The 12765-nt window shown below is 44.6% G+C and overlaps 1 protein-coding gene across 15 annotated transcripts in view; it reads left to right on the top strand.

The window, feature by feature from the left end:
• RIMS1 (regulating synaptic membrane exocytosis 1) overlaps positions 1-12765 on the top strand; it is a 548264-nt gene that overhangs the window by 159272 nt on the left and 376227 nt on the right. For all 15 annotated transcript variants that reach the window (XM_073569361.1, XM_073569354.1, XM_073569342.1 and 12 more), the window contains one exon: positions 11387-11730. In XM_073569361.1, the coding sequence (XP_073425462.1) occupies positions 11387-11730 (344 nt within the window). The remainder of the gene's footprint in view (positions 1-11386; positions 11731-12765) is intronic.

The raw sequence follows: 12765 nt of genomic DNA, 5'->3' as shown, positions 1-12765 counted from the left end.
CCTCCAGCAGGGCGAATTTAAATACTAGAGCGTGCAGCCGGATACACTGCCTCCAGCAGGCGAATTTCAGTAGTAGACGTATGTCTGGATACACTTCCTCCAGCTGGGCGAATTTCAGAATAAAGGGGAAAACCAGGAAAACAATTACAATGGTGGCCCTGCGATAGGGAACAGGGACGTGGAGACCTCCTGCACTCCCCTGAGTCAGTGTCTCTACACTCCTACCAATCCCTAGGCCGGTTCCGCACCGGGCGCCGATCAGGATACCTGAAATCCCTAGCTCGCCCTGAACCAATCCCTTACCAGTGAAGTGGACGGTGCAGAAACTAATCCCACCACTGCACTAAAACACATATTGAGGAAAGTGACAAACAGGGAAACACCACTTACCTTTGCTCTGTTGCTAATGCTCCCAGCAACAGAGTCCAACACCTGAGTGCATCTTTTCCTCCAACCGGATCCAACACCTGAGTGCAGCTTTCCAGCAAGAGTTCCGCATCTGAGTGCAGCTTTCCTGCAACAGAGTCCAGCACCTGAGTGCAGCTTTCCAGCAACAGAGTCCAGCATCTGAGTGCAGCTCTCTTCCAGCAACAGAGTCCAGCATCTGAGCGCAGCTTTCACCATAGCTGCCACTCCACCAAGCTTTGCAAGAACTCCTCGCTGACACCATAGCTGCCACTCCACCAAGCTTTGCAAGAACTCCACACTGACACCATAGCTGCCACTCCTCCAAGCTTTGCAAGAACTCCTCGCTGACACCATAGCTGCCACTCAAGGATTCTGACTGAGCTGCCCAGGACTCTTCTCAAGTTCCTTCCTTCACCAAGGATGGTTGGAAAAGGCCATTATCATCAACAGTGATTGCAACACCTGACACTCTTTTATAGCAGAGCCAGAGCAATCACATCTGCTTTATAATCACGTGCACTAAACTAAAGTAACCAGAGATTCCCGTGCAATAACGCTCACCACCACCAGGGGCAAACTATCTCTAAGCAACCAGCTCAAAGGAAAAAAAAGGTTACTTATTCAAAACCTGCCATGTCCAACCAGGATCATGACACCCAACATATGAAATGAATGACCAGCATTGGGGGCCCAGGCCCATGGGGGTGACGGACTGCCGACGCCAGCAGAAGCTTCAACTGGATGTGTGTCCCCGGACGCACATCCAGTTGAAGTGTATTTCGGGCCATGGACCTAGAGGCCAGTAGCTGACGTGCTTCCGTCGCTTGCACTCTGAAGTCAGCTTACTGCTTCAGAAGAGGACGCAGTGCGGTGGGGGAGGGAAGGAGAGTATCATTTTTTTTTCTATGCATTAAAGAACAGCGGCAGAGTGGGGACATATACCAGGATGCAGAATGTATATAACAGGATGGGGTGTATGTATACCAGGATGGTGCCCATGATACGGGACATATACCAACCAGGACGGGGTATATATGTACAGTGGATACGGAAAGTATTCAGACCCCTTTAAATTTTTCACTCTTTATTTCATTGCAGTCATTTGGTAAATTCAAAACAGTTCATTTTTTTCTCATTAATGTACACTCTGCACCCTATCTATACTGAAAAAAACAGAAATGTAGAAATGTTTGCAAATTTATTAAAAAAGAAAAACTGAAATATCACATGGTTATAAATATTCAGACCCTTTGCTCAGACACACATTTAAGTCACATGCTGTCCATTTCCTTGTGATCCTCATTGAGATGGTTCTACTCCTTCATTGGAGTCCAGCTGTGTTTAATTAAATTGATAGGACTTGATTTGTAAAGGCACACACCTGTCTATATAAGACCTCACAGCTCACAGTGCATGTCAGACCAAATGAGAATCATGAGGTCAAATCAACTGGCCAAGGAGCTCAGAGACAGAATTGTGACAAGGCACAGATCTGGTCAAGGTTACAAAAGAATTTCTGCAGTACTGTACTCAAAGTTCCTAAGAGCACAGTGGCCTCCATAATCCTTAAATGGATGAAGTTTGGGACCACCTGAAGTCTTCCTAGATCTGTCTGACCAGCCAAACTGAGCAGTCGTGGGAGAAGAGCCTTGGTGAGAGAGGTAAAGAAGAATCCCAAGCTCACGGTGGCTGAGCTCCACAGATGCAGTAGGGAGATGTGAAAAAGTTCTACAAAGTCCAACTATCACTTTAGCCCTCCACCAGTCTGGCCTTTATGGCATAGTGGCCCATAGAATCCTCTCCTCAGTGCCAGGCATATGAAAGCTTGCATAGAGTTTTCTTAAAAAAAACACATGAAGGACTCCCAGACTATGAGAAATAAGATTCTCTGGTCTGATGAGATGAAGATAGAATTATCACCAAAAAGTTCTAAGTGGTATGTGTGGAGAAAACCAGGAACTGCTCATCACCTGCCAAATACAATCCCGTCAGTGAAACATGGTGATGGCAGCATCATGCTATGGGGGTGTCTTTCAGCTGCAGGGACAGGATGGTTGGTTGCAATTGAAGGAAACATGAATGCAGCCAAGTACAGAGATCCTGGATGAAAACCTCTTCCAGAGTGCTCTGGACCTTAGACTTGGCCAAATGTTCACCTTCCAACAAGACATTGACCCTAAGCACACAGCTAAAATAACAAAGGAGTGGCTTCAGAACAGCTCTGTGACCATTCTTGACTGGCCCAGCCAGAGCCCTGACCTAAACCCAATTAAGCATTTCTGGAGAGGTTGCATCATTCCCAAGAAGACTCATGGCTGTAATAGCTCAAAATGGTGTTTCTACTCAATATTGAGCAAAGGGTCTGAATACTTATGACTATGTGATATTTCACTTTTTCTTTTTTAATAAATTTTCAAAAATGTCTACATTTCTGTTTTTTTTTCAGTGTAGATGGGATGCAGAGTGTAAATTAATGAAAAAATAAACTTTTTTGAATTTACCAAATGGCTGCAATGAAACAAAGAGTGAAAAATTTAAAGGGGTCTGAATACTTTCCATACCCACTGTATATACCAGGATTGGGCCCAGGATAAGGGACATATAAACCATGATAGAACATATATATACCAGGATGAGGGATATGTATGTATATACTGTATATGAGGAAGGGGGGCGGTCCAAATCTTTGCATCGTGAACCATCAGACTCCAGTTGCGCCAATGTTTATGCCATTTGTTATATCTGTAACTGCAATGTAGGAAAGCTACCGTACTCCTCATCCCGCATCATTGATGCTCTATAAAAATCAATGAATTTTTTGTAAAATGCATGTGTATGAAATGTACACAAAATTAATTCAAATAAAAGTTGAGCATATGTTTGGGTCAATAATTTAGCTCTCTGTTATTGGTGGTGTGGTGACTTGAATCCCCTAGTTTTAATTTCCGTTTGTTTTTTTACTTTGTTATTTTGTTTTCTACATTTCTGCCATTGAGGCAGAATATAGTCAGACTAATAAAAGTCTTCTGTAAAAGCGATTATCATGCTTGTAACAGATATGTTCTTATAAAGGTTGAATACAAAAGCAGCTGTATTATTACCAGGAATTCATGTAATCTGTATTCTCTAGCTGACATAGACATCTGCATTCCGTGGCAGGATTAAAATACTGTGTATTTTTAGCAATGATCTGACCTAGATGCACAATATGACTATCTTTATACGGTAAATGTTAATACGGTGTATATGCATAGGAGATGTGCTGGTAGCAGTACGGCATTTTACATACAGGTGCTTCTCGCTAAATTAGAATAACATCAAAAAGTTAATTTCAGTTCTTCACTACAAAAAGTGAGACTCATGTATTATATAGAGTCATTACAAACAGAGTGATCTATTTCAAGTGTTTATTTCTGTTAATGTTGATGATTATGGCTTACAGCCAATGAAAACCTAAAAGTCAGACGAGTTTGCTGGCCAATCAAGCACAGTGAAAATGTTGTTTTAAAACCAGGTATTGGTACTTTAGGCAGTGTGGACAGGCGCCAAGTCCTGCTGGAGAATGAAATTACCATCTCTAAAAAGCTTGTTGGCAGAGGGAAGCATGAAGTCCTCTAAAGTTTCCTGGTAGACAGTCGCGCTGAATTTGGTCTTGATAAAACACAGTGGACCTACACCAGCAGATGACATGGCTCACCAAACCATCACTGATTGTGGATACTTCACACTAGACCTCAAGCAGCTTGGATTGTGTGCCTCTCCACTCTTCCTCCAGACTCTGTTTTCCAAGTGAAATGCAAAATTTACATTACTGGACATCTGTCAGCAGTCTTCCCCATGATTGTGGAGCCTACTGAAACCGACTAAGGGACCTTTTTAAACACTTAGGAATCCTTTGCAGGTGTTTTTTGTTAATTATTCTAATTTACTGAGATAATGACTTTTGGGTTTTCATTGGCTATAAGCCATACTCATCAACATTAACAGAAATAAACACGTGAAATAGATCTCTTTGTTTGTAATGACTCTATATAATATGAGTTTCACTTTTAGCATTGAAGAACTGAAATAAATTAACTTTTTGATGATATTCTAATTTTGTGAGAAGCACCTGTAGCTAAGGAGTGCACTTTTGGATCTGATATAGAAAAAAACATATATCAGTATCAGAAAAATGTCTTTAAGAATCTAATTATCAAAATAATAGTTTATTGGCATTTCTGTATTGTGGAATACAGAACCTTAGCTTTGTCAAATTTGACCTTTCCAATAATAAATCACAATTGGCCACGCCTGTGTTAGGATCTATTCCCGTGTCCAGTAATTTACAATATACTAGTTTTGGATCCATTCATTTGAATGGGAATGGAAAGGTTCCAATCTATATTCTTTTGTTCTCCTTTACAGCTGCAACCTGTCTTTTGGCTGCATAAAAAAATAAAAACGTAGCCTGCGGAATGTTTTTGTTCGACCCAAAAAAAGTGGATAGCAACTGTATCCATTTTTTTTTTTTAAATATTGAAGTCTATGAGTAATGCATGATAGCGGATGGTCATCTATTAAGTCATCTGTTAATGGGTCAGTTTTTTAAGCAATATACATACCCAGAATATTAGAGATGTTCAGAGCCACCTCTTGTAAAAACGTATTTGTTGCAAATGGATAAAAAATGGATACAAACGGAAGGCAAATGCTGCCCCATAAATACCCCCCATATGCTGCTCCACAAGGGTTAATGCTGCCCCATAAATACCCCACATATGCTGCTCCACAAGGGTTAATGCTGCCCCATAAATACCCCCCATTCTCACAATCCATGCTGGATTGTGACAGATAAGAGCACATGTAACTTTTTTTTTCCTTTAAGCTGTTTGCTTAAAGTTAGTTTTGCCCCCGGTGACCATTAGGGTCATTACAGTGGTGTCTTTAGTTCTAGTTTTGCCCCCGGTGGTGGCTAGTATTATTACACGGGAATCACTAGCAGGGGTGATTTCTCTGGCTCTTGCCTATAAAGGAAAGTCAGGTGGTCTCACTCACTGTTGGTGATATTGGTCATTTCCAACCATCCTTGGTGGAGAAAGGAGCTAGAGAAGAGTTCCTTGCAGCTCAGTCAGAGTCTTGGTGGTGAAGGAGCAACAGTGAGGAGTCCCTTGCAGCTCTGACAAAGCTTTGGTGAAGTAGCAGCTATTCAGGAGGAAAGCTGCACTTAGGTGCTGGACTCTGTTGCTGGGAGCAATAGCAACAGAGCAAAGCTAAGTGGTTTTTCCCTTTTTGTATCTTTCCATGTGTGTTTTAGTGCAGTGGTGGGATTAGTTTCTGCACCGTCCAATTCATTAGAAAGGGATAGTTGCAGGGCGAGCTAGGGTTTTTAGGTATCCTGCTCGTCGCCAGGTGCGGAACCTGCCTAGGGACCATCAGGAGTGTAGAGACACTGACTCAGGGGAGTGCAGGAGGTCTCCACGTCCCCGTTCCCTATTGCAGGGCCCTCCATTGTATCGGTTTCCCTGATGTTTCCCTTAACTCTGTAAATTCGCCCTGCTGGAGGCGGTGTATCCAGATACACGTGTAATTATTGAAATTCGCCTGCTGGAGGCGGTGTATGCGGCTGCACGTTTCATTGTTTATATTCGCCCTGCTGGAGGCGGTGTATCCAGGGTCACGGGTGTCATAGAATTTCGCCCTGCTGGAGGCGGAGTATCCAGTCACCCGTGACATCACACCCATATGCTGCTCCACAAGGGTTAATGCTGCCCCATAAATACCCCTCATATGCTGCTGCACAAAGGTTAATGCTGCCCCATAAGATGCTCCATAAATACCCCTTATTTGCTGCTGCTGCTGCAATAATAAAAAAAAAATGATATACTCACCTCTCCGTCGCTGGGGGCCAGGTGCCGGTGTCATGAGCCCCTGACAGTGGCAATATTCACCTGTCCCCGTTCCAAGCTGTGCTCCGCTGTGTCTCCCGGATCTCTGCATTGACAGCAGAGGGCGCGCACTGACTACATCATCGTGCCCTCTGCCATCACAGCAGGAGGAGTCGGAGACACAGCGGTGCATGGCTTGGAACGGGGACAGGTGAATATCACTCTGCCCCCGTCATACTCACCCCTCCTAGCCGCAATGTCTTGTCTGCAGTGGCAGCCCCTGCTTCTCCCTCTGCCGTCTGCTTCCTGCATTCAGCTGGTCACGTGGTACCGCTCATTAAATATGCGCACATTCATGAGTTTAATGAGCGGTACCAGTGACCGCTGAATGCAGGAAGCAGACGGCAGAGGGAGACGCAGGGGCTGCAGAGAAGTGCCAGGAGAGACGAGTATGGTCTCTGACCCCCCGCTCCCCCTCCCCCGGTATATGACTCGCGTATAAGCCAAGAGGGGGGGTGGGGATTGGGGGGGGACTTTCAGCCCAAAAAAATGGGCTGAAAATCTCGGCTTATGTAGCAGTTAGGATGAGTAGGCTACAGGACCGACCAAGAAAGAGCAAGAGGACTGGGGTCTTGAGAGTGCTACTACTACCATATCTTCAGCCTCATCAGATGAGGAGTTTCATTTTGAAAAGTATTTGGACGACATGGAGCAGGCAAAGCATTGCCGCAAGGAAAAAGATTCCACTCCCATAGCGAACAGATTGACCAAACTTTTTATTTCTCATCATCTGTACTATTGATTTATGCAAAGTTTGTTTTATTTCTATCCAAAATTATACTTTTGTTCCTTATTATTCCAGGAATTACAATATAAATTAGTTTTTTATGGGCCAAAATTATTTTTAGAGCAAATTTATATGATTACAAAATGCCTAAGGAGCTTCGAAAGGAAATCGGGTATATTTGAGCTTTTCACATTAGTACTGGGGCTCGGTTCAGATGTTGTGAAACATGACTACCGGTGCCCAGTCAGCGTTGGCGTCACTGTCCCCACCTCCTGTCAAACTGAACATGAAGAGAAAGTGAAAGATCAGCTGCAGCCTGGATTTCCTCTTCATGTTAGATTTGTTTTAAGGCTGGGACAGTGACGCCAGGACTGATTGGGCGTTGGGCACCACATGTCACAACAACCACACAAGCTCCATGGGACTGCGAGTGCTGACACTGCAGGAACGGCGCAGGCACAGGAGGTGAGTATAAACTTTATTATTTTATGGGGACTAAACATTTTGATCTATAAGGGGTTGTCCTAGTAGTTGACAATTCCTTTACTTCAGAGGATGGCCTGCAGTCCAAATACGTTTTATATCACACCCAATGCCAGGGCCGGACTGGGACTAAAATTCAGCCCTGGCATTTGAAGTTACACAGGCCCACTAGTCACATGGTGACTATATAATATCTTTGTACACTTGTAGTTTACGAGAAGTGAGAGGAGATTAACACGACTATATAACATGTAGTCACAGCTGTGCCCAGTATTTCAGCTCAGTCCTATTTATTGCTTTTAGGTACAGTACTCCTCCCAAATCTCTGTCCCCTTTTGTATGCATGATTACAGAATTCCTGGCAGAACTGCTCTCTATTGGGCAACCAGACCCCCTGGTCATAGCCGCCCCTATCTTACCTCCCAACTTTTGAAGAAGGGAAAGACGGACAAAGACTGCGGCGGCTGGCATTATGGGCACACTGACTGGCACTAAGGAAGAGAGAAAACAGAGAGAGAGAGAAAAAAGAAAACAGAGAGAGCGAGAAAGAAAGGGGAAAGAAAGAACAGTGAGAGACAGAAAGAACAGTGAGAGACAGAGAAAGAACAGAGAGAGAAAGAAAGAGGGGAAAGAGAGAAAGAACAGAGAGAGACAGATAAAGAACAGAGAGAGAAAGAAAGAAGTAAAGAAAAGAAAGAAAGAACAGCGAGAAAGAGAGGAAAGAAAAAGAAAGAAAGAGGGGAAGAAAGAACAGAGAGAGAAAAAAGAAAGAGAGAGAAAGAAAGAACAGAGAGAGAAAGAAAATGAGGGAAAGACAGAACAGAGAATGAAAGAACAGAGAAAGAACAAAAAAGAGAGAAAGAAATAAAGAAAGATTCTATAAAGATACTATAGCAGCCCGGCTCCCAATGTAGTGCCCACCTGAGCCTCCCGGTGCAGGACCTATCATGATCCGCTCACATGGCCGGCATCCCCGATTCCAAGGCGATCCTGCTGTCTGCGCTGTCGGAGGAGGACACGGTGATGGATCTGAAGCATTCCTGGTTCCGTCACAATCTCCTCAAGAAATTATCTCATTTCCGGTCAGCTTCCAGCACGTCACTTCCGGTGGAACGTCATGTGTGTGTTTTAAAATGCTCCTCGGGGCTCCGCCGTGTACTCCTGTGTCCGTGGAGCACGCTTTGTATGCTTTGTACACACTTGGCTCCGCTCCGTACATCCCGTACACATATGGCTCCACTCCACACACACACGGCTCCACTCCGTCCACCTCGTACACGCGTGGCTCCTCTCCGTACACCTCATACACGTGCGGCTCCTCTCCGTACACCTCGTACACACGGCTCCGCTCCGTACACCTCGTACACATGGCTCCGCACCGTACACCACGTACACACGACTCCGCACCGTACACACGCGGCTCCGCTCCGTACACCTCGTACACGCGGCTCCGCTCCGTACACCTCGTACACACGGCTCTGCACCGTACACCACGTACACACGGCTCCGCACCGTACACCTCGTACACACGCGGCTCCTCTCCGTACACCTCGTACACACGCAGCTCCGCTCCGTACACCTCGTACACACGCGGCTCCGCTCCGTACACCTCGCACACACGGCTCCGCTCCGTACACCTCGTACACACGCGGCTCCGCTCCGTACACCTCGTACACACGGCTCCGCACCGTACACCACGTACACACGACTCCGCACCGTACACCTCGTACACACGCGGCTCCGCTCCGTACACCTCATACACACACAGCTCTGCTACATCCACACTGTAAATCCTGACCCCACACATACTTACCTCAACCAGCACCATGACAACAGCAAAGCAGAGTCTTGCAGACGGTAGAGGCAAGGCTGAGCGCACAGGACCTGTTATGAGGTCACAGTAGGGGCGGAGTCAGGGGTGACATGAATGGGGGTCTGGACAAAGGCTCCTGATCATGTGACCCCCTTGACTCCTCCCCTCCTGTGACCTCATCACAGGTCCTGCGAACAGAGCGAGCAGGCAAGCGAGTGCGACGCTGTGAGTGGCTGCGGGGGGGGGTCTCATGCTACGGCGAGGATGGGGTGTGGGGGGGCGTGGTGGCTTATCTCCCTGCAGTGCGGGAGGAACTTGAAACTATCACCGCCATGCCCGCAGAGGGCCGGCGGCAGGAGCAACAGTGGCCGCAGCAGCTGGCAAGCGGCCAGATGCCCGCGGCCCACGTGACAGCGGCCCTGCGGGAAAATGCCCGGTTGGTTATATTGCCAATCCGGGCCTGCCCAATGCCTTGCAAATTCTGGATAGGAAATTGCTTAACTGAAAGTGTTAATAGTTATATGACTAGAAATGTTTAAATAAGTTTTTGCTGGGTTAAACCTAGGCCTGAACCAGCCTGACTCTGTCTTGCTTTTGTACCACCTTTGAATGGACCACAAGTTTACATCTTCTCGATCATAGTTCATCCAATCACATTAGTCATCATTGTATACAGCACCATGGAATCAATGGTGCTCTAAAAATGAATAATAATAATATTTTTGCATTTAACCTATATACTGCTCAAAAAAATAAAGGGAACACATCCTATTACATTGTGTTGGTTAAGTGTTCCCTTTTTCTTTTTTTTGAGCAGTATAGTTCAGGTGGCCAGTGTACCCGGCATTGCACTTGTGCATTAATAATTGTTGATAAAAGTAATAAATACTAACAATAAAAGGGTATGTCAACTTAAACCAATAAGAGTACTGGTAACTGCATATTGAAAGTATACAATTTTCCTCTCTGCACACTGTGAGGCAGTGAGGGGGATCATATGCGAGGGTCGATATGTGTCCCCCAGAATGCAGAGTCCTATTGAACCTGCAGGAGTGCCATGTGTTCATAGCATGCCTGTGAGCACAAGGCAAAATTAAAGAAAGAGTGGATTGGGTCCAAGTAATGACTCAGTCAGATTTGTAGGAAAACCCGTTAAGGGCTTTTATTTTTGGCCTGAACTACAGGATGGTAGTAGGGCAGTTCACTCCCTCCAGCCGGGTCTTGCAAGTGGCTCATGGCCATAGATTCCATTTAAAAACCCTGCCGTAAAGGTTTGTGTGTGTGAGTGTTGGTTTGCAAGCTGCAGAGCAGGTGGCTTTGCAACATCCTGCTTATGTGTGCAGTCAACACAGAGCCAAGGGAAGTGAACGCCTGGTGCCCCCTCAGCGTGACATGGTGGTGCAGTCACCCACGGGAACCGGTCTCATATACGGACTCTTTTGACGCCCCAGCTGTGATCTGGAGGATACCGTTTGCTTTTCATTTGTAAGTTTTTGGACATTGAAGATATTTTGCTTTGAACTTTACTGGGTCACTGCCTCATTACTGCACGGTGTGAGCACCGCTGCACTACAACACTTTTAGATCGCTGCTTTCTGTTATACAATAGGAACCTTTTTTGTTTGCAGGAGATGCAAATCTTGCTATGATCATGCGTCTGATGGGCCCAAAGCTTTCTGAATTGTTATCATTTTATTGTACCGAACTGATCACTTGTGTGTCTATCACATAGACAAACAAAGGCCCTATAGAATGACTGCAAACAGAGATATTGCAAAAACCCCTTGAGACATTGATGCAAAAAATATATTAGAAAAATTAAATAACCTAATATTTTTACCTTAGCCCTTATTTAGTTATTATAAGGTTATGTATATCCTAAATATTTGCTACAACAAAAATTGTCTTTTAAATTGGACGTGTCAGACTTCAGCTAAAGTTTGTGAGCTTGGTGTGCTTTTATAATGTGTTTTTCTGTTTTTTTTTACCTTTGGTCTCAATTTTTTTTCTTTTGTTTGTCTTAATTAGGTTATGTGGGTTTGTAATCTGTGCCGAAAACAACAAGAAATTCTCACAAAATCGGGAGCTTGGTTTTTCGGAAGTGGGCCACAGCAGCCTCCAAGTCAGGATGGTACATTAAGTGACACTGGTACTGGTGCTGGTTCTGATGCGCCAAGAGAAAAGAAAGCCAGGCTTCAAGAGAGATCTAGATCTCAAACTCCTTTAACCACTGCCGCAACGGCTGGTTCTCAAGAGACCTCACCTGCTAGTTTACAGTCTGATCGAAGCAAAGGGTCCGAACCATCCTTACAAGATGCTGTGCAAGAGCAGAAACAGTCATCAAGGTCAAGAAGTGAACCCCCACGAGACAGGTAGGAGGATGGTGATGCCTGTTTATTGTACAAAGACTTGTGTGACGTTATGTCTCCCTATTATCCTATGTACAATTCCATAAGTTATTACTGCTGTAAGGTGTAGATATATGTCATTTTTAGCACAGTGTGTAAATACAACAGTAAATTTATGTTAAGTTTCAATTTATAATCGAGTGCAGACTATGTTATCATTGGAGCCTTAGACCATGATCTCACACGTGGTAAAGCTGCATTTTTTTCTACTCTTTCTTTTCCAGCATATTTTTCACAGAATTTCACATCAAAATAAGCAATAACAATCTGCTATGTTTATTGCATTGTGTTATTTTTTTTTATGCATTTTTACATACTTGATAACTCAATTGTGTTTTTTAGGCTCCTCTTATAAGTCTATAGAGAAAAAAAATGCACAATTCTACAACATCTTTGAATGCACTTTGGCCATGAGTTTCATGAAATCTCATCTACTTTGCTTTAACTTTTAAAGGGGTTGTCCAGAACTATTATATATTTTTTTAATATGGACCTAAAATCTAACAGGTGGCAACTATCTGCCTGTTCTACCCACTGCCAACTCAGAGCGGTCACCAACCACATCTTTTAGGAATTCAGCTGCTTCACGTCGACAGAGCAGCTCTTCTTCTTCTGTGCTGCTCTGTCGACAGGGCGTGAATGCTGATTGACAACCGACTTTCCGCAGCCTAAATCCAGGGAGCCGGCTGTCAATCAGCATGATGTCAGAGCAGAGTAGAAGAGAAGCAGCTTCTCTCTGAACGTGACGTCAACGGATGCCACTGAGTCGCTGGTGCTAGCGTTCTGTGACTGCTCTGTGCCAACTGAGATCGGCGCTGGGCACAACAGGCAGGTAGGAAGAAACCAGCTGCTTTTTCGTCCTTAGTAAAAAAAAAAAATCTGGATAATCCATTTAAAGAAAATGGCCCCTTTATAGTTATTTTAACAGATGTGTTGAAAACATTTTGTGGCACTTACTAGTATATAAGTATTACAGTTTCTCCTCCTGCACTTATTAGT

Source organism: Dendrobates tinctorius, unplaced genomic scaffold (assembly GCF_039654945.1).
Source record: "Dendrobates tinctorius isolate UK_male_01 unplaced genomic scaffold, ASM3965494v1 ptg000024l, whole genome shotgun sequence".
In the NCBI taxonomy this organism is placed as follows: domain Eukaryota; kingdom Metazoa; phylum Chordata; class Amphibia; order Anura; family Dendrobatidae; genus Dendrobates; species Dendrobates tinctorius.
The sequence above is the reverse complement of the archived record's forward strand: the minus strand, read 5'-3'. Positions and strand labels throughout refer to the sequence as shown.